Source organism: Prionailurus bengalensis, chromosome B2 (genome assembly GCF_016509475.1).
Source record: "Prionailurus bengalensis isolate Pbe53 chromosome B2, Fcat_Pben_1.1_paternal_pri, whole genome shotgun sequence".
Classification (NCBI taxonomy): Eukaryota; Metazoa; Chordata; class Mammalia; order Carnivora; family Felidae; genus Prionailurus; species Prionailurus bengalensis.
In genome coordinates this window covers 113,328,680-113,351,053 of record NC_057349.1, presented here as the reverse complement: position 1 = coordinate 113,351,053, position 22,374 = coordinate 113,328,680, and the positions used below count along the sequence as shown (strand labels likewise).

General features: G+C 39.9%; 1 protein-coding gene across 9 annotated transcripts in view; it reads right to left on the bottom strand.

Moving 5' to 3' along the window:
- Positions 1–22,374, bottom strand: part of NCOA7 (nuclear receptor coactivator 7) — a 163,922-nt gene that overhangs the window by 116,402 nt on the left and 25,146 nt on the right. For 6 of the 9 annotated variants that reach the window (XM_043592261.1, XM_043592257.1, XM_043592262.1 and 3 more), the window contains exon 2: positions 12,660–12,772. The exons of the other annotated variants lie outside the window; for them this stretch is intronic. In XM_043592261.1, coding sequence (XP_043448196.1) covers positions 12,660–12,709 — 50 coding nt within the window. In that variant the 5' untranslated portion in view covers positions 12,710–12,772. The remainder of the gene's footprint in view (positions 1–12,659; positions 12,773–22,374) is intronic. 9 annotated transcript variants of the gene reach the window in all.

Sequence of the window (22,374 nt, the reverse complement as noted above, 5' to 3'; positions counted from 1 at the left end):
TAAAAGTCAGACATATCACAAGGGGCACCTGGGTGGCTCAGTTGGTTAAGCGTCTGCCTTCAGCTCAGGTCATGATCTTATGGTTCATGAGTTCAAGCCCCACATCTGGCCCTGCACTGACAGTGCGGAGTCTGCTTGGGATTGCCCCTCCCCTTGCTCATGCTTTCTCTCTCTCAAAATAAATAAACTTTAAAAATAAAATAATAGATGTAACCCATTTTCTTGTTCTCTTGTTCTTCTGTATCTTCTTCATATGCTATGTTCACACCTAAACAATTTGTCTCACAACCATCAAGCTACATTTCTCATTTCAGTCCATGTTAGCCCCACCTCAAAGTCATCTTTGATTCTTTTTCCAAGTGAAATAAGGTACACCATTCTAGTAACGGAACCACCGAGGAAAGACCTCCTTTTTGCTCTCCACTAATTTCTGCTTCAATGGAAGCTAAATCCTGCCTTGCTTTGGGAGGAGACCTAGGGTTCTCCCAATCCGACTAACTCATCTTCCCTTTTTGTTTCAAGGACACTTGGATTCATCCTCAATGGTACTGACACACTGGTCTGCTTCATTTGCTGCTGGATCACACTGCAAACCATGAATCATGTGTCTTGCTTGGTCTCTTCTGAAACTTGGCCTGTTACCCTTTTTGCTACCAATTTCATTTAAGTGTGGGAAAGAAAAAGCTAGAACAAGTAGACAGGGCTGCTACAAATTCACTGGTATATCACTAAATGAGTTAAAAAAATATAGGGCATCAACCATTTTGTTTATGCAAACTTTACTCGAACCAGTCAATGAAGGAAAAGGGAAGTAAAAACGCATAAACACATGACCCATGGCTTAAGCACCACGCATCTTTACAACGAAAGGGCTCAAGCAAAGAGCATCTCAGCTTGTTAGGACCTCTAACTATGCATCTAGAGAGGAAATAATAGGGGACTTCTTGCCACATCCCCAAAAATAGAAAGGTCAGGAGATTGGTGACATTTTTGTCGGTACGTAGAGATTTTCAAAGTTCCCTTGAAAGACCAGAGATTCCCTAGTTTGTTCCAAAGTTCCTAAAAACAATTTTGCATTGAAAATCCCCCAAAAAAAGCAGTTTAGGGCATCTGGGTGGCTCAGTCAGTTGAGTGCTTGACTCTTGGTTTCGGCTTAGGTTATGATCTCACAGTTCATTGAGATTGAGTCCCATGTCAGGCTCTGTGCTGAGAGCACTGAGCCTGCTTGGGATTCTCTCTCCTCTCTGCTCCTCCCCCACTTGCTCTCCCTCTCTCTTAAAATAAATAAATAAACTTGAAACAAAAAGAAAAAAGAAAATTCCACTTTAGTACTTTAATATATTTAATCTTTAAATCAGTCTCACTTATCCTCCCATGGATAACTGATAAAATTCTATAAATTCAATTCAACATAGTTTAATGAAGAATATGGTATAAGGATTATAGGTATGGGCTGTGAGGTCTAGCACAACAGGGTTGAGTCCTGGATCCTATGTGACCTGGGTCCTATGTGACTGTGGGCAAATTCCACAACATCTATAATAAAGCGTAGCAACTTTATCTGTGATTAGAATGATAACAGGACCTACCTCATGGAGTAATCAGAAGATTACATGAATACACAAATGTGTCTCTGTTACACAGTTCAACAAATGCTAGCTATCATTCACAGTGAATGACTGTTAGATGCAGGGCATAAAGCTAGACCTTGTCAGGAATATAAAAATGAAAAAGAATGGACAAAAACAACAAATAAAGTAGAGAAGATGACAGCGTTATGGGTACATTCAAAGACAGACTGTACGAAGAACGTCAACAGAAGGCATTAGGAGGCCTAACAATGCCCTCTGAGTCCAGCGGCAGGGGAGGGCACATCTACGTGTGTGGGGGGGGGGGGTGGGGGGTGGGGGGGTGGGTGGGTGGAGGGGTTAAGAATTAAATGAAATAGGAAAAGCGTCAAGGAGACAGTGTCACAATTACAGATGGGTTTGCTGTCACTGCATATAGGGAGAAGATGGTGATAGCAAAGTTTATTACACAAATGTGTAAGACATGTACAGAAAATCAAAGTAGGACATAAAGACAGAAAGGTAGGAATGAGCCATATGGTCTCGAAGTTGAGAGACGAATTTGAGATTCAGAAGTGACACATCTGAACTGTGTCTCAGGAAGACTAATCTGGGAAGATGTGTGGGAAGATACGTACTTAGCATTTGATTTATGAGGGTAGAAGGGGTGACTGCTGGAATTTTCAGATACGAGTTTCAGGGGAAAAGAAAGAAAAATTCCTACTAAAATAACCGACAACTGGAGTCCAGGCATGAGCTAGGAAGCTCCAGAGCTGCGAGCAAAAAGCATTTTCTGGTTCAGAACTCAATTTTCGCACACTGAAGAGTCACTGTACCAGCAATAATGAAAGTTTTCAAAGGCTTGTGCCAAACTGTCTCAAGCTGAGACAGTGCCAAATTTCAGACAAATTCAGAAATTAGTTCAGTTGAAGTCTTCCCCAACTGTCAGCAACATTAAAAAATGAGGCGGACAGCTTAAATCATTTACTTTTTCGAGGACTTTGGTCTTATCTGTGTCTAGAGTCTTGGGTCTTTCACTGAAGGCTGTGGCCACAGCATATTTATGGACAAGTTTCAAGGGACATATAAACTCCCTGAAAATTTAAGCCTGTGTATTAATTCTTTATTTTTCTCATTTATTCCTATATTCCTCATTAAGACAGCATGCTCTGATGTTATTAGGTCTTATTTTTCACTGGAACTTATTCTAAAGACTTTATATATGTATTTTAATTCAGTAGGTCCTCCAACAATATCATGAGGTAGGTACTACTGTTATTATTCTCATTTTAGAGAAAACTATACCCAAGGCCACACAGCCAGTAAATAGTTCTACAGAGGAGAAACCTACCGGAGGCCCACAAACAAGTTCCCCAGGATTCATAATCAAAATAGTTCCATTTGGTGGTTTTGTTAGTTTACAGCTTCACTGGGTCTCACTCCAGAATCTAGGACAATCCAGATCAGCCTGAGATTTCAAGGAAGAGGACACATGCTTTTTTGTCACTGATCCTTGAAATTAGTTTTATAGGGAGCCATTACACTGCACTGGGGGGAAATATATTTATATAACAGGTACTTTATGTACAGCTGTCTTTAATTAATTAGTTAATATGTATTAGATCAACAATTTTCAAAGAAATTTGTTGTTCAAAGAGGAAAAATAACCTCACTCTCAGGATACTAACCTCCAAAGACTCTTCTAAAACAATGAGTTCTTTTGATCCCACAGATCTTTTGGCCCACAATAAAAAATAATTGTAAACTGTGATTCAAGATATATGTATACTTGTATATATTTAAAAGAAAATTTTCATAAAATATTATTGATTCTGACTACCTACAATGCACTCTGATATTTTATATTCAGTCTAGCATTAGTCCAGACTAATCTATTCTCTTCCATTCCATTAAAAAAAAAAAAAAAAATGCTGGTTCTCATCCACTAAACTGATTTCAGGATGCCCCGATGGGTTGTAACCTACAGCCTGAAAAGCAGTATACTCCATGGAATTAAATCAAGTAACTGCCTATTCCTTAAAAACAAGGCAAAAAAGCATGACTCTATCTGTTAATGTCTAAATGTTCATAAGCCTTTTCTTTAATCTGTAGAAAAAAGTTAATGATTTCCTAAAAACATCAGCAGCTCAAACTTGACCATGGATATTTGTCCCATTAATGCATGACAAGAGATATGTAAATGTTCTCTTAAGAGCTGCTTGATCTGAAGTCAATCAAAATAATAGGAAACATAAGCCTTAAACAACATTACAGCTCATTCAAGAGTTTAACTGGTAATTAGTAATATTTTCAAATAAGGAACAAGCTGCTCTTTTATACAAAATGTTTAAAAATATTCTTAATCTCTAAGATTAATAAAATTGCTGAATACTAAAAAATCTATAGTAATAAAAATTAAGGCTCACAAACCACTTAGGTTCTACATTAAAAAAGCCGTTTTAAATATTCTCAGTCTTTCAGTTGGTCAAAAAAGACTTAACAAACTTGCTACATGCCAACCACTATTTATTTAACAATGTAACATGGAAGGAGCACTGACCTATAGCAGAGTCCCACCCTTCCAGATGGCTCATTTGGGGGGAGACTGAGTGCAAACACATAAACAAGAGCTATGGATATCACACACGGAAAGTGTTCCTGGGCAGTGCTGTGGATCACTACAGGCACTAATGGCAACAGCCATCTTGGATGGTTCTTAGAAACTGAAATCAAATATGATTTCCAGTAAAACCAACTAAAACACTTCCAAACCCATGTACAATTTTCCCTACTTACCACATCATGATGCTAATAACATGTTCTAATCCCCCCTCTCAAAGTACAAATTAATGCTTAAGGCAATGTAAACTGAGAAATATGGAATAAAGAAAAACAATAAGTGATACAGACAAAGTAGACTGGGATTCAGGGCTCAGATCGTCGATTTAAAGGCTAAATGATTTGAGGCAAGGTATTTAACCTCCCAAACAACAGATCCATCATCTGCATTTATATCTACTCATATGATCATTGTGAAGATAAAGTGAGAGAATGCACATGAAGGTACTTTGTAAAGTGCCAAAAAATGTTATTATTATTAACTTTTATTAGATCACTAGACAGAAACTGAGAGGATAAAATATTAACCAAATATTAAGCCAGTACAGAGTTAACACTTACCAACACTTAAAACAGTTCTATTTGCTTTTCATGTACCAACTCAATTAAAACCTGCATTATGACTGAATATCTGAATCTAACTACTGGTAATAAGAAAGTTTCTCCTCAAATCTTGGACACACTAAGGTTCTACTCTAATGGTCCTTGGCCAGCAGGAAAAAACAATCTACAGACTGTTAATTAAAGGAAGGGCAAGAGTTCACATCACACCACTCCACCCATGTGGTATATTCATTCTTAGCACAGGCATACCACAAAGTGGCAGCTCTTTCCTCGAGTTCAAAGACAGCCTTTGTGGGGCTAGAGAGGGGGAGCCCTCTCTGTATCCTCAGCAGTGCTGCAGATCAACCAACCAGACCCATCCAGCTGACACCTACCACTGGATCTTAGACTCTACTTGCCCAAAAGGGCCTTCTGGGTTTTTCTGTCCAAATGTATTTCTGCATTCATTTCTATCATAGGCAACTACTCTTTTTAGATAAGAGCAAACCTAGCAAGTAACGTGGATATCTGCAATGTAAAACCCTGACTTACATGGGTGGGATATCCAGACTACATGTTTCTTACTGCCCTAGTTGGTTAATACTCTGATGTTAAACTTGACAAGATGTAGTATGGGATGTCCTCAAGCCATAAACAAGTTTTGTTTTGTTTTTTTTAAAGGTCATTTGGGGCAGCGTGGGTGGCTCAGTCATTCGAGTGTTCAACTCTTGATTTTGGCTCAGGTCACGATCTTGCGGTTCTTCAGACTGAGCCTTGTGTCGGGTTCCTCACTAACAATACAGAGCCCTCTGGAGATTCTCTCTCTCTCAAAATAAATAAACACAAACTTCTTAAAAAGTTTTTAAAAAGGTCACTTAGAACTTAGGATGTACTTCTGCACATTAATTCACAATGCTGTGAACTGACCTGTGTTCTACAGGGCCCAACGTACCACTAAGTTGCCACACTGCCAAGGGCAGTATTGCAGAGCGTAAGCTGTGGTTGAAGAAGGACAGAGCTGGGCTCCAATCCTGCCTCACCTGCCTGTTGTATAATCTCACTAAAATTTATTCAACTTCTCTGAGTCTAAATTTCCATAGCAGGCAAATCATATTTGGGTATGAAAATTATGTATCAGAGGCTTGGTGTGAAGGTAACGTGGACCAGTTTTCCCAACCTTTTTCACAGGAAAGCATGCACAGAAGAGGACAGTACTCACACTGCACCCTGGAGTAAGATGCTACTCATGGCGAAAGGTGACCAGCCTATGTGGTCCTGCGTAGCCAGCCATTCTAAAGGCTGAGGGGTTGGTGTCTGTGGCACGTACGCCTGAGACATAAGAGTGTGTCAAACCCAAGTGGTGAGGCTCTGATTACCAGTAAATATACATAAAGTGGTCTGCTGTGAGCCCAGCAGATCACTGACAATTTCCCCTCATGGGCTTGGGCTCCTACTCTGAAATAAAGAGAGTGCCTTAGAATTCTCAAAGCCCTTTGGACTATATAATTCCACTTTATACTATTCCAGAACCTGGCTGTGCTGAGAACAACGTACGTTTGTGTGATTCCACTGTGGACCGTTATGATTCCTCCTGCCTCCCCAATTTGAACAACAAGAGCAGCTCATGGGATGAGTGGGGTATCAAGAAGAGGATTTCTGGGTGAAGATGAAGGTGCAGGTAAACACAGAAGCTGGAGTCAGAGGTGACTGAGTACTCACTGTGCCCAGCATTCTGCATATGTTACTTTAATCTTCACAGCTATCTTGGTTTGGTTTGGTTTGGTTTGGTTTGGAAGAAGGAGCCACACAACTTATTATGTATATTTAATAAGAAGACTATCCAGTGGGTTCCAATATCAGACTCCAAATCCTCCCCCCTAGAAGAAGGGGTCAAACCTCAATCAGTGTAGACAAGGACCAGACCTGATTCAACTGTGGTCCTCCTCCTTTGGACTTCATCTCCTTGGTTCAGGCTGGGAAGTTTCCTTCTATCAAAGCCATTTTGTTAGTGGATTATTATTAGCCACACTTAACAACAAGAAATGAAGGGTGAAATTTAGAAAACTTGGCCAAGGTTATTTACTAGACTGGTTTTCAAACACTAGGTGTTCTGCTGATGGGTCAGAGGTTCAAGGATGAAGAACCACCAGGGTAGAGGTTGGGGATGGAAGCCAGAGGTGTCAGAGGAGTGGGGGACGGAGCTCGCTCAGCATTCTGCACCCTTCAGGGTTTGGGGTGGGAGAGTGAGGCAGAAAGAAGAGTGCCATTCCCCTCTGTGCTTCACACCACTGGCTCTGAAGGTGGTGGGTTAGAAGACAGTAGGTGGCAGCAGGATCTCTGCCTCTCCTGAGAAGCAGGAAAGAGTGGGAAGAGGCCAGCAAGTCTAGGGAAGAGGGACCTGTATGAACAACACAGAGTCTACTGGTCTCTACCGCTCAGTGCCAATTCACAGGGCCTGTCAGACCTTATCAGAGGGGAAAAGTAAATCTACAAAATACCACTTCAGGTTAACTGAAAGTAGATTGTTGATATCCTAAATCCTCAATCCTGAAAGCTAGGTTTTTAAAAAGTGTTCAAACACACAAAGAACATAAAAGGACCTGCACAAAAATCAATAAATGGGTTCTAAATTCTGCAAAAGCTAACTAATGTCAAAGACAATGTGGAAGAGTTCTGTGTGGCACTATTGAATAAAATACCTACATTCTAACTCAAAGGGGAAGGGAGAACAGAGGCCACAGTGAATAAGGATGACTTCACATAACACAGGGAGTATAATTTGCTTTAATAATTCATTTGCTTTCAAGATATGTCATGTATCAAGGAATTAATGCACACAAATATAATATACCAATTTTGTATACACAAATTCTTTGCAGAAGCATGGGGAAAGGTCTCATGAATCATTCAATCTGGAATAGACAACTGGTATAAAACACCACCAAAGATCTGAAAACTAGGTGGGTCCGGGCCAGGAGATCCTGAAAACTCCTTGGTACTCATCCAGAATAAATCTACCTACTAGTGATGCTAATTCACCCTTCCATTTAGAGAGTTAAATAGGCACATTTCAAGATAAATTATAAAAAAGGAAGTAATGGGTGATCCTCAAATCACTAATTTCAGTCTAAAATTATTAAAATATGGTCTGTTAAACTTAACTTTGTTTTGATGCTAAATTCAGAGAGAGGGAGAGGTACATCAACAAAGGAGGTAGAGTAAGGATTATTTACCAAACACAACCATACAACGTTTATGAAATGATATGGTTAAATAGTACACCAAGAAAACAGAAAACAGAGGCTATTTAATTACATGGAAGGGAAAAGGGATGAGGGAGGGGAACAGAGTTTAACATTTAAAATTTAAAATTTTTAGGGTTTCAGAAACATATTATGGTAATAGGTAGAAATAAGGACAAATCTTCCTTTTGATAACCTCTGCACACTAGTAGAGATTTGTGTAAGGTAGTGTGAGTTCATCAATTCAGCCTTACCCTTGGTCTGACTTTACAGTCTGCTGTGGAAATCTTGCCTGGACTGCCCATAGGCACACGGCTCCAGAGAAATCAGCCCTATGTTGTCAGAAACTGACTTTCAAGTGGGTCCTGTTGGGAATTCCACATTATGGCAATTCCACAGTTCAGTCAGAAAGCATTTGAAAAGATTTATAACTTTGGTTGCCTCTTTTCTGATAATGGAGGGCTATTTGGTTTGCCTTTTGCCTTTAATAGCTTGACCATTTTTGGCCATCAAAGCATTGTAACAACTAGACTACAGTTTGTTTGTTCTCTCTCTCATTTCCTAGTAACTAATCATGTTAATGTGCTGTTAGAATAGCATCCCCGACTTTTTGTTCTTGGCCTGTTATCCTTACGCTCTGAAGGTCATACTTAATTTTTGGCTATGTTTTCCTTTCATTGTTAGAATACTTCTCACAAGAGGTCAAGGCAAGCATGACAATTAAATTTTACATTTCTGAGCTGAAAAAACTGTGCTGTTCTTCCAGAAGGGTTTCATCTTGCATTGTAATGAGAGGTGGTTAACATTGAGCAGATTGCTTGTGAGCCACTAGTTACCCTCATCGTTGGAATCAGTTTAGATTTAAACTTAGAAGTCACTACAGCTTTGAAATCACTACATAGGGTATCCATAGGCAGAAAAATAAAAAAAAGAACTTTGAATCAAACTCATATCCCATATAAAAATTACTTCAAAATGGATGTTTGAGGGGATGCCTGGGTGGCTCTGTCGATTAACTGTCAGACTCTTGATTTCGGCTCAAGTCATGATCTCACGGTTCATCAGTTCAAGTCCCACACTGGACTCTGCACTGAGAGTGGGAAGCCTGCTTGGGATTCTCTGCCTCCTCTCTCTCTGCCCCCTCCCCTGCTTTTTCTCTCTCTCAAAAATAAATAAATTTTAAAAAATGGATGACCAACAAATATAAAACATAACACTATAAAACTTTAAGAAAAAAAAGACAAAAGAAAATCTTCAGGACCTATGACTGGGTAAAGAATTAGACTTGATACCAAAAGCTGAATCCATAAAAGGAAACATTAATAAATTGAATCGCATCAAAAGTAAAAACTGATGCTCTCCAACAGAGGCTGCTAAGATGAAAACGAAAGCTATAGACTGGGAGAAAATACCTATAAACCATCCATCAAAGGACTAGTATTTAGAATGCATAAAGAACTCTCAAAACTTAATAAGAAAACAGGCAAAAGAAATGAAAAGACATTGCACTGATGATAGATAACTAATAAGCACACAAAAAGATGTTCAGCTTCTTCAGTCACTAAAGAAATGCAAATTAAACCACGAGATACCACTACACATCTATCAGAATGGTTAAAATAAGAAAGAGTGACAATACCAAATGCTGATGAGGCTGTGGAGAAACTGGGTCATTTACGCAATGCTGATGGGAAGGCAGGTAAAGTGGTACAGACACTCTGGAAAAGAGTATATGGCAGTTTCTTACAAAATTAAATATGCACATCACATCTGACCCAGCAATTCCACTCTTGGGCATTTATCCCAGAAAAATTAAAACCTATATTTACACAAAAACTTTCACACAAATTATCTCAGCAGCTTTAGTGGTAATAGCTCCAAACTGGAAATAAACCAAATGTCCTTCAGTGGGTGAATAGTCAGAAAATTATGAGATATGCATACCATGGAATACTACTCAGCAACAAAAACAAACAAATTATTGATACATGCAACATCTTGGACAGATCTCAAGTCTGAAAGTCTGTGTACCCCCAAAATCTGTATGTTCAAACCTAATGCCAAACGTGATGGTGTTAGGAGGTGGAGCCTTTTGGGGGTGATTAAGTCATGAGGATAGAGCCTTCACAGATGGGATTAGTGCCCTTATAAAAGAGGTATGAGAAGGCTCCTTGCTCCATCTGCCATGTGAGGTTAGAGCAAGAAGATGGCCTTGTATGAACCATAGAGAGGGCTCTCACCAGACGTAGAACTGGAACCCTGGTCTTAGACTTCCAACCGCCAGAACTCTGAGAAATAAATTTCTGTTATTTGTAAGTCACCCAGTCTGTGCTGCTTTGTTATAGCAGTCTTAATGGGGTATAAAACATAAGAATTGCACTAAGCGAAAAAAAATCTAATCTCAAAACATTACATGTTATGATTCCATTTATATAATATTTTCAAAACAACAAATTACAGCAACTGAGGACAGATCAGTGGTTGTCAGGGGTAGCAAGTATAGGGAAGGAAGTGAATACAGCTACAGAAGGGTAGCACATGAGATCTTTTTGATCAGTATCTTGATCGTTGATGTGGCCACACAAATCTATACATATGATGAAATTACATGAACTAAATACACACAAATACACAAATGAATGCTTGTAAACCTGGTGACATCTGAATAAAGTTGGTGGAGTGCATCAATGTCAATTTCCTAGTTGTGATACCATAGGATAGTTACATAAAGTGTTAACCATTGTAGAAACTGGATAAAGCGCACAGGATATCTCTCTGTAGTACAGCCTACAACTATATGTGAATCTACAATTATCTCAAAATAACACATTTTTAAAAATTGCTATATAGGGGCGCCTGGGTGGCGCAGTCGGTTAAGCGTCCGACTTCAGCCAGGTCACGATGTCGCGGTCCGTGGGTTCGAGCCCCGAGTCAGGCTCTGGGCTGATGGCTCAGAGCCTGGAGCCTGTTTCCGATTCTGTGTCTCCCTCTCTCTCTGCCCCTCCCCCGTTCATGTTCTGTCTCTCTCTGTCCCAAAAATAAATAAACGTTGAAAAAAAAATTTAAAAATTGCTATATAGTTCTTATTTATTCTAAGTGCCCTCTTTTTAATGTTTCACTCATTAGATACCTGATTTCTTCCTTCCCCTATCTTGCTACTCTCTGTAGTCTTAATAGTGGAAAACATTTCACTGCAATTAGTCATTTAACTCTTGCCTTCCAAAAACTCTTATTCATACTTTACTATTACTAACTGGAGTACACCTTTTGGGAACAATGCTATACTTGAATAGTAACTCTTCGATGCATGAAATGGTCAAAATACTTTCCGAGTCTTGGTTACTCCATTGGTAAAATAGGGGGAAACCTAGGTTAGGTTTCCTGTGAAGAAAAACAAAATAGTAAGTAAAGTATTTTGCACATAGTAGTTCCTTAAATGTTCATCACCTTTATTTTCCTATTAACAATCTAAAATCTAGCTTAGGGGTGCCTGGCTGGCTCAGTCGATAGAGCATGTGACCCTCGATTTCAGGGTTGTGAGTTCGAGGCCCTTTCTTAAAATAAGTAAGTAAGTAAGTAAGTAAGTAAGTAAGTAAGTAAGTAAAGTAAAACCTAGCTTAATTTCTGGGTTAAAAACCTAACAAAAAACTGTCTTTCAGTTTCCAAGGCTTACATTTGGAAAATAAGAAATGTCTCTTTAACAAGCACAGACAGAGGATGTGGTGAGGCTGAATTCAGTTCTTAAAAAATATTTCAACTTAGGAGACCATAATGATAATTAAAAAAATAGTTTTATATTTACTTATTTTTGAGAGAGAGAGACAGAGAGTGAGCAGGGGAGGGGCAGAGAGAGAGGGAGACACAGAATCTGAAGCAGGCTCCCAGCTCTGAGCTGTCAGCACAGAGCATGATCCGGGGCTCAAACCCACAAATGGCGAGATCATGACCTGAGCCCAAGTCAGACACTTAACCAACTGAGCTACCCAGGTGTCCTAACCATAATGATAATTTTAAACCTATGTGTTCTCACTTTGAGTGAGACTCACTTTAAAAACATTCTTTCTGTCAAAATGGTGTTTTACCATATCATTCATTTTATTATGAAGAGTAGCTGCCCAATATATGGTTAAATCTATAAAGAGTAACTGATCATAAAAACCAGATTATATCTATTCACAAACCAACAACTGTATGTTAGATGAGTTCAGCTTTAATAATGACACAAACTCCAATGGTGGGAATTCATCCATTCCATCTACCCACAAAAATACTTTTTAGTAACAGACTCCTAACAAGGCAACAAGCTTTCAAGATGTCATAGATTTTTCAGTTACTAAACCAATCAAGCTACCAAGCAGCAGGAACTAAGCATTTAGGATCTAAAATTCAATATAGGATGCTAAATATGGGGATTCTGAGCAATGTGCAGCTCAGTGCATAATGACAGCTAGATTCTCTGAGCAACAGTGGCCTGAGAGAACCGTCAAAGGCAGAAAGACAAGAACCAAATGTTACTCCTCTACTGTAAGCAAGTAAAAGGATGACACAAAGCATATTTAACTTCTATTGGCTGCCTGCTTTGTTTACGAACACTTACAAAACACAGAATGCCAAGTCATACTTGAGGACAAAGTCTTCCCTCAAACATTTTCTTAAAGTACTGATAATTTTGCAAAGCAATGCTTACCGAGCAAAATAACTTTGTTTTCGTTCCTTCTTCTCTTCCTTGGTATCCATAATATACAATCAAAATGCAAAGTATTTGGAAAAGTCCTTCTTTTTAATCAGTGAGTCATAACCCTATAATAATAAAAAAAAAAACAAAGTGACTATAAATTAAGAAGTTTGTAACAGCCAGTATGAAGAAGAAAGCAGAGTGAAGATACATGGCCCCACCACAAACAGAAGATATACTTTAAGCCATAAAATGCAGTCACGTTAGTAATACACGGAATGCAAATAACTCATGGAGGGTAATAAAAACCCACAATTAGAATGGAGGTGTTAAACTAAAATAAAAGGTAGCTAGGAAAATAAACTGAAGTACTGTCCTCATAATCAACAATTATTTCAAAATGTGCTAAAAAGAAAACCACTGATTTTTGAAGATTTTAGGCTGCCTCTGCAGAATCTAATTATTTTTTTATTTACAAACTCATAATCATTTTTTACAAGTAATTAATAATGAATATGTCTCATACATAATTTTGAAAAATGGATCACTTAGGTGTTTTACAAGAATGTTCTTTCTTTAAAAATAACATCAGTGTTCCATTTTATTTTCGGAAACATGCCAGTGACTACATCCCACTTGAGCAAATGTGGAAATGAAAGTACAAAGCCTCAGGAAGTTATTCTTCAAAATGGCTTTAAATGCTTGCTCTGCCTCTCCCTCTCCCTACCCTGCTATCCTCACCTATGCTTCCCAGGAGCGGCTTAAACCTATAATAAAAGGTTGTCTCCAGATCAATCTTCCTTAAACACCACTTTCATCATGCCACTCCCCTGCTCAAAATTTCCAATGTCTACTTACTGCCTGATTCACAAACCTAAATGTTCTGCAAAGCATTAACATTTCCTAAAATCTGTCCCCTCATCCTAAGGGGTATCAAAGTTAAAGCAAAGAATGTTCATCGATCAAAATTACTTGCTAATTCATTTCAATCCAATGAACAATTTTCTTTAAGATTTCATTTTTAAGTAATCTCTGCACCCAATGTGGGGCTCAAATCCACGACCCCGAGATCAAAAGTCACATGCTCCACTAGGTCAGCCAGGGGCCCCTTCAATGACAACTTAATTCACATACATACTCGATGGAAGGCACTGTGATAAAAATCAGAGGCCACAGATACATAAGCCACGATATTTGCCCTAACAGAGTTTATTGTCTTACAAGGGAGATGCTTAGGATGTCAAGTCAATGGGACACCGACGGCTATGGCGGTGGCACAGATGCTCCTAGAGCCCACGGGAAGAATACTCAGCCTTAGGCAGGGCCCCTCCACACACTCCCCATGCACCCCAAGATTTGAAGGATGAGTATGGGTTTCCTACTTGAAGGGTTTCCTGTGTTATTCCTAGTAGGACACATATTTCCCTGCTACTCCAGGATTAAATGTGAAGCAGGGCAATGGTGGGGTGAGGATGAAGACATGGGCAGGATTAGGGTCATGGCAGGCCTTTTTATGTCACACTAAAGAGCTTGATCTTAATCCTAGCTATGAATTGTGTGCCGCCCACCCTTTGCTGCTCCTATGTCAGATGTCACGAAGCAAATCGTGCTGCGCTCGCTACAGACATTACTGAACTGATCAACATGAGATAAAAGCAATTTTCTCATCCCTGATGTACATGAAAGAAGTTGCCAGAGCATTCTACATGAGGGAGTGTGATATACCCAGGCTGTAAGGATGGACTTGAGAGGGTTGAGAACAGCATGAAATAGATCTGTTGGGAAGAAATGACAGACGGTACAATAGTTCAAAGAGGAGGACCCACACTTAGGCAGCAGAATCCAACACAGAAAGACGGGGGAATGCATTCAAGAAATACTTAGGAGGCAAATGAGTCAAGACCTGGTGACTCATTCAGCGTAGACAACATGACAGAGGCAAGATGAAGAATGCTCTCCAAATATGTGCTTCAGGGGCCAGGTGGAGGGTGACACCACAGATATGATACGATGGACGTGAAGCGGGCCGGCTGGGTGTGGGCTGGGGGCATGGAAACAGATAAAAGATCAATTTGGGACACATTGCCTTTGAGGTGCCTGTGGGATAGTCAGCTGGAGACATTCACCAGACGTTTGATTACGTTTAAAGTACACGAGTGCAGTGAGGGCTAGGGAAAATGGTTTAGAAATTATCAGCATATGGTTGTGGTTAAATAAAAAAAAAAAAAAAAAGAACGACAGCAAGCAAGCGAGCAACAGTATGATGATGATAACACTCTGCGAACACGTCGCTACACCTAAAGCCCTGAATGGAAACAACAGGGCTGCGCTCTCCACTCCTACTGTCTTACCTCCATGTCCCTGGCATGTACCTTGCCCTCAAGGACTTTATCAACCCGTAAGGAAGATAAGATAAAAATATGTGTGCAATAATAAATAGATATGTGTGCAAATAACTAGAATAACAGGTAGTGACCTGGAGCTGTCCAAAGAAGTAAGCATACAAAAGATGCAAAGTTCCATTTTGATGGAGGTAATAAAGTAAGGCAGGGCAGTGAAAATTTGAACAGGTAAAGAGAAGGGAGAGACAGCATTCCAGAAAGAGAGATCAGCTGGGCATAGGTATGTACAGGAAAAGAAAGACACAGTCAGGTAAGGACTGAGTAGCTACCAGATAAGAAAAGGGAAGCAATCCTAATGCCTGCCTACCGCAAGTCACTTACTTCAACATATCAGGCCCACGTTCTCTCTTCTAATCCTTACAACCATACTGTGAGTTTGGTATCCTTATTTCCACTAAACAGAGGCTGAGAGATACCAACTTCCCTAGCACCAGCTGTGGCAGAGCAGGGACTTAAAGCCAGTTTGGCACACACTTCAATGCCTTTCAATAACCTGTGGAGCTAGAAACCTTGAGAAATGAGAAAAAGCAGTCTGGAATCAACAGCGTCCAATGCCTCAACACAGATTCCGCAGGTTAGAACAAATGGACCTGGGCCTTGGGGAAGGGGGTCACTGAGATCTCCAGCAGGACCGTGTCAGCTCAGTGGTGGGAGTAGAAGCCATACCTCAGGGAATGAGCATTCATTCAAGAAGCTGGGTGATGACAGCAGAGAAAGGAAAGACAGTGGTATCCAACGCTCCTGAGGTCAGTCTCACACTGTGGGCTGAACCCACTGGGGTCCCCTCCCTGCCCCCAACTCTGTACCTTAATCCCTATCCTTTCTCCAGCTTCAAGTGACTTGCCTACACTCCTCTGTGTGACCAGATCCCGCGTAAGACCCAGCTCTGCTCTAATGCCTTCCCTGACCTCTCGTGTGCTCTCTCTCTTCCTTAGGAGCTTAGTTCACTCGCCACTCAACACTCACCGTGAGGCACTTAGTCATTCACTGTGTGATGATGCCACTTCACTTAGCCTCCTCGGCCACAAACAACCAAAAGCCCCTTCAAGTCAAAAACCACCAGGTTTCACAACTTCCTTTTACTTCCCTAAATACCTAACACAGAACCAAGCAGAAAAAAAATCCACATAAAAGCTAAGCAAGGAATCAATCCAGGATTGGAGCAAGGTCAATTATATGGCAAACAAATAAAAATCCGAGAACCACCGCCTGCCCCCCGTCCCCAATTAATAATTACTTGTGGGCAAGGGGTATAGATGCAAGCCAGTCTCTCTCTCAGACTCCAGGAAGGATGAGAATCCCAGCTCTCCGCCCTGCTCTGGGCCAGGTGGTTTATTTTAAAGTTCCTCTCCTGCACACTGCCACATGTGATGCTCCCTGTTTATTAGATTTCTCCTCATGAATAAAAATGAAGTCATAACAATCTAATTGGAAAATTTTTATATTGCAAGCTGAGCCAGAAACTAATATTTGGTTCTAGTGGAAAAATATTGACAAAAATAAGCGCAAGAGAGAAAGATTAAATGATCCAAGAACTGACATCTGGTGCCGCTGTGTCTGTTTAGAACTTGCAAAGCTTCCCTTTTTTTAATATTCTATTTGATAAATAAAAAACATACTAATCTCTGATTTCTTTTAAATTTCTGGGTATTTTGCTATTCCTTAAACAAGACATATGCAGTCCTTTCAGGTCAAGACACACCAACAGATTAACCAGGAAGAGAGCAGCAAAGGTGCCGTAAAAATGATTTGCACAGAGCACCATACAGCAGCCTTCATGCTTCACTGAGGAACCAGAGCTCCTTAAATCAATCTCTAATGGGAACTACATTTTCCATTATAAGTGGTTATAATGGGCTTCTTAAAAGCCCTTCTTTCATTTAATGTTGACTCTTCTTCACATCAATAAACTCGAGACTCATCCAAACACTGAATTACAAGACTCTCCTGCATTTACGGCACATTACAGACCAAAAATGAATTTCATGAGGGAAGCACAGATGAATCTTCTATCTAAATATTTCTGCTCCTGATCTTAAGTCAGGAGAGACAATTTAAATCTAAATTCAGTTCATTTTGAAAATAAAAAAGGCACGTGCAAAATCCTTACCTCGTAAGAACTGCGTTGAAGACAGAATATTTACTGTATTACCAGCAAAGTGCTCCCTGTTTGAGACCGTGGCACCACTCAGAAAGAATTTAAGCACAGAGCTACAGGAGACTCCCTAAGCACAATAAACCAGTGTGGACCCACACAGCCCAGGGTGGCTTTCTGACTTTGCATCTGATAGCTTGCAGCTCCTTGCACATTCAAGTATAACCAGCCCAGACTAGAAAAACACCAGTGTACCTATCATGGCCATAAACTGTTTTCCCAACAACATGTTTCCTATTATACAAATGAAATAATGGCTAGAACATGCTTTGAGGCTTGGTCACGCTAAGTTGGCCACTTAAGGAACAGACTAAACTGAACCTTTCTGATGCAGACACTTCCTTCTAGAAAATGCTTACACTTCTACAGAAATAGAGTAGGTGTTCAGTCGTTCTCAAAGCTACACATCTAAACAAAGGAAGGATGTTCAAATTTCAGCATTAACCAAGGTCAGATTTGAATACTCTCTTTAACAAAAAACCTGGGAAGATGTAGAAATAGATACAAAAGGGTGCCACAAACATGTAAGGGGAGCAGCAAGGAGATAACACCCCCAAGTAAACAAATGTGTGTCAGAAAACCAAAACAATAGAAAACAGAACCTAACAGCAACCCAAAGCAAAAAAGTTATGCCTGAATCAAGGTGATGATCAACGACAGGCCAATGGTCTGCTACTTGGAAAAATGGGACAAAGCCAACAGATGGCAAAATAAATGGAGAACTCATCAGCTCTTATTCCATTACTCTTTGCCTAGGGAACTGAAATTAGAGCCATAAAGAATTAAACAAATGTGAGTTTCATTGAAGAGAAGTAGGGAGAGGGGTGCCTGGCTGGGCCAGTCAGTAGAGCATGCACTCTTGATCTTGGGGTCCTGAGTTCAAGCCTCATGCTGTGTGTAGAGTTTATAAAAGGAGCAAAGTAGAGAGATTTTATCAAAGCTCCTAGATACTTTAAATGAAGACCCATCTCTAGGCTAGCTAGATCATTCTGTACGTTCCATCTAAGAGAATGTACAAATGAGATTTCTAAAAGGTCACTGGCAAGGTCAGGGATTGTCAAAGGTGTGAAGAGTGCCAGCAGCATAACAGTGCACAAATACATTTTTTTTTAATTTTTTTATTTTAGACACTGATAAAAATTTTTTTTATTTTTTTATTTTTTATTTTTTTCATATAATTTATTGTCAAGTTAGCTAACATGCAGTGTAGTCTTGGCTTTGGGAGTAGATCCCTGTGATCCAACACTTACATACAAATTGTTGGGCAAATACATTTTAATTTTCAACAAAAGTAAGCAAAGGGATTGTGCAAATTACACACTGCACACCATTGCATAGATTCCCAGCAAAACATTAGAAATGATCACTACAGGCAGGTTAGCCAGGACTTGGAACAGGAGGCAGTGAAACCTGGGATACAGAATATTTACAGAAAACCAATGATTCAGCAGAACAACAACAAATGAGCAGACCCCTTTCTGAAGCCTGTACCTTGGACCAAGTACCCTACTGGAGACACATGATGAAGACAGCATTCATGGGCCAGGAAGTTCAGGTGGAACAGGCAACCGAAACCCACTGGCTCATAAGACAAATGGCAAGTCCTCTGATATGGGCAGAGCATGGAGGGGAAGCAACTAAAGCAACTAACTCTGCTAAGAGCTTCCCTAATGATGCACGCAGAAGAGAGGTTGGGCTCATTAGGCAGACTGAGGATGTGCAAGCTGTCATCAGAGAATGTATGATGGTCAGGGAATCCTGAGTGGTCTGGGATGGCTGGAGTACAGATCCAGTGGAGGGGAGGAATGATGGCTTATTCAAATTACACTGACCTAATTTCCCTCTTGGACACAGATACTGTTCTCATACATTAAGGAAATGAGGTAAACACAGTGTAACTACTTAAAGGCATTTGATAAGTTTCCCTTGATCCGCTTATTGATAAGATGGAGAAATGTGGGCTGGACATGGGTGGATGCTTCTATGATTAGACCCATAAAGGAAAGCACTGAACCACTGTGCCAAGAGCTATGTGCTGACCAGCCCAGAGCAGGGAGCTGACCTCTAACTTCAGACTGGAGGGAGGATGCTAATAGCTTAATGCAGTATTTGTTCTTAGCCTCCATCCTCATCAGTAAATTTACCACTGACTTGGATGAAAATAGGGGCCTCCTCATTAAACTTTTGGAAGAGGGGTAAATACCACCTCAGATAATAGTATTTGGATTCAGACAGACCTCAACAGTCTGCAAGAAGGTAGAATTTACCCCATATGAACCTGAGGTTTCACATATGGGTAAAGAACTAAGGAATGAAAGAGACAGAGTTTAGCATTAGCACAAGTGAATATGATCTGCACTTTTAGGTGATAATAAGCTCCATACACCCAGCAGTGTGATTCTACTGCCCTTCCCTTCAAAGCAAACAGAACAATCCCACTTAATCAGCCCAGAATAAAAAAGATTATGATGGTCTGTGCCACCCTTCTTGAGGATTAGAATATATTAAAATGACTGCATTTAACTCTAGGTCTTACGCTATAGGAGAAATACTAGGAAAGTGGAGGAACCAGGATGGTTAAGTGATGTAAAACTAAGTTTTAAGATTAATAGTCAAGGGAGCTCATCAGGTTTAGCCTGAAAAGAGTTGGGATGAACTTGACAGCTACTTCAAACATCTGAAAGATCTTATCTGGTCTCAGATTTAGGCTTGTACCAATAGATCTTCAAGGGGAATAGGAATACCTAGGACCAAGCATAAGATACGGAGGGAGAGGGGTCTTGACTTAACGTAAGGAAGAACTATCTCACAGACAGATGCAAAGAGCCGCCTCCAGACAGGTTGGCTTCCTAATCTCCAAACGTGACTAAGCACAAGGTGAACAACCGCTTCAAGAGATCGCTGCAGACCAGCAGCTCTCAACCTTATCAAATCAACACCCTTCATCTAAATAAATGTGTATTTTATAATATGCCCCTTATAGCACTGAAATGAAGTTCATAGCTAATATAACCTAGGTACACAGTTAATTGTATGAAATCAATAAAATGCCCAAAGGAAAGTGATTTATAACAAGTATTTCAATAAGTAAATTCTCAGCCACAAGTTCACTAAAAGACATAATGAAATACTCAGATGCTTGCACCTACTTCTATAGGGCAAATTTAGCTATAGGAGAAATGGGATCAGAAACAATTTTATTACAAACGAAAATAGGAAAATGAAAAGCAGAGGTGAGGGGGATAAGAAGGGGCGGATAATGGGGCTGGGGTGCAGTGCATAGAACATTAAAATAAAAACTAGTGCCATAAATAATAACTGGGTCTTTCTTTCTTTCTTTTTTTTTTTTCCTGAATATTCACTTATTTTGGAGAGGGAGGGAGAGAAAAAGAGTGAGCAAATGCACGGGTCAGGGAGGGGCAGAGAGAGAGGGGGGGGCAGAGAGAGAGAGGGAGACAGAGGATCCCAAGCAGTCTCCTTGCTGAGAGCAGAGAGCCCATGCAGGGTTGAACCCAGGAACCATGAGATCATGACCTGAGCCGAAGTGGGATGCTTAACCGATTGAGCCACCCAGTCACCCCAATAACTGGGTATTTGCAAACATAGTAATTTAGAACTCTTTTCTTTAGAATGTCCCTATAAATATTCACATAGGTCCTACAGAAGATACAAAATTCCTAAGTGTAAGGGACAACCGCTTGTTGTCTAGAACTGTCCCACTCATTACAGGGCATTTGGCACCTCTACCGCCCCCCAAGTAAATGCCCGTAGTGCCCCCCATTCTGATAACCATGGGGAACCAAGTGTACCCTGCAGGGGATATGGCACTCATCGAGAAATACCTGTTACGGCAGAAAATCACACTCTGTGGGTAAAATAACATTTAAAACTTTTTTAACTAAAATTTTTTAATTTCAAAAGTTCCTTCAAAGCTGAGATTGTATAAACTCCACACACGAGAAGTTATCTGTCTTCAAGACGCTCTGTGCTTCATCTGACCTCTTTGACCTATGTTATTAAGGCGCCACAGCACCTCCGAAACAGGACAGGCCTGGTTAATATTCAGACTCCAGGATCTCCAAAGTCTGTAATTGTGGGCAAGTTACTCCATTTCTCTGGCCCTCAGCTTCTTCATCTGTAAAGGGCTGTTTACAGATTAAATGGGTCCAAAAGGTGTCTATAGAATCTAGTGTCCAGTGGGAACAGAAAATTATATTCAGCGAACCCAAATATTCAAGTATTCAGGAAAATTATACCTACCTTCAACATCACCTGAAGAGCTAGATTCAAATTTGCCCCAAACAGAAAAATCCCATAGTAAACTAACTCAAGCTAGGCAGCTCTCCTGAATACAAAGCTGACAGCAATCAGCAACAGTTCACTGTTTACTGAACCTTAATCACATGCACCAAGGGTTTGCTGAATGCTGTTACACACAGTGTTTAATCTTTATGACTGTATGAGGGAGTTAATATTCGTAATCCTTTTCAGATAAAGAATCTGAAGTTTAGAAGGGTTAAAGAACTTATTCAAGGTCAAATAGCCATATGAGTGAGAGCCAGAATAATCAGCTTTACCTGATGCCAAAGTCAAAAGCACTAATGATGGCCTCTAATGCGAGGGTAGATCACCACACAGAATTTTCACATCAACTCCCTAGTTCTTCTTGAATCCACCCACTGCTAAAAAGAACAACAGTGTGAACACCAACTTTTTGGCCAATTGTCTTTTAGGATGTAAATCTTGAACTGTATGCAGGCTAGTTATTATTATTCATTAATGAATACACTGCAGTGACTATGCCAATGCATTCAATAAGTATTTACTGCACTGAATGAGATTTTTAAAGAGCTAACTAGAGAGCATATTCCCTTGATCCACTAAACTAAATGAATTACCTCTCTAGTCTTAAGATCTGAAATAATGTCATAACTTGGAATATGCCAGAAATATTTAACAGCCGACCATTCTTCTGTTGTTTGGAAATGCAGTCCTCTGACTATCCAATTATTTTTCCACTAAAAATCAGTAAAAGCAAGGAATCAGAATCAGAAAATGGAATTTTCACCTTTTTAAAATAACATTTCTTTATTGATTTTGTTATAAAAGTCCTTTTTTTTCTAGAGACTAAAATTGTAGGTCCTTTTTAGAGCTAAAAATTATGATTCTA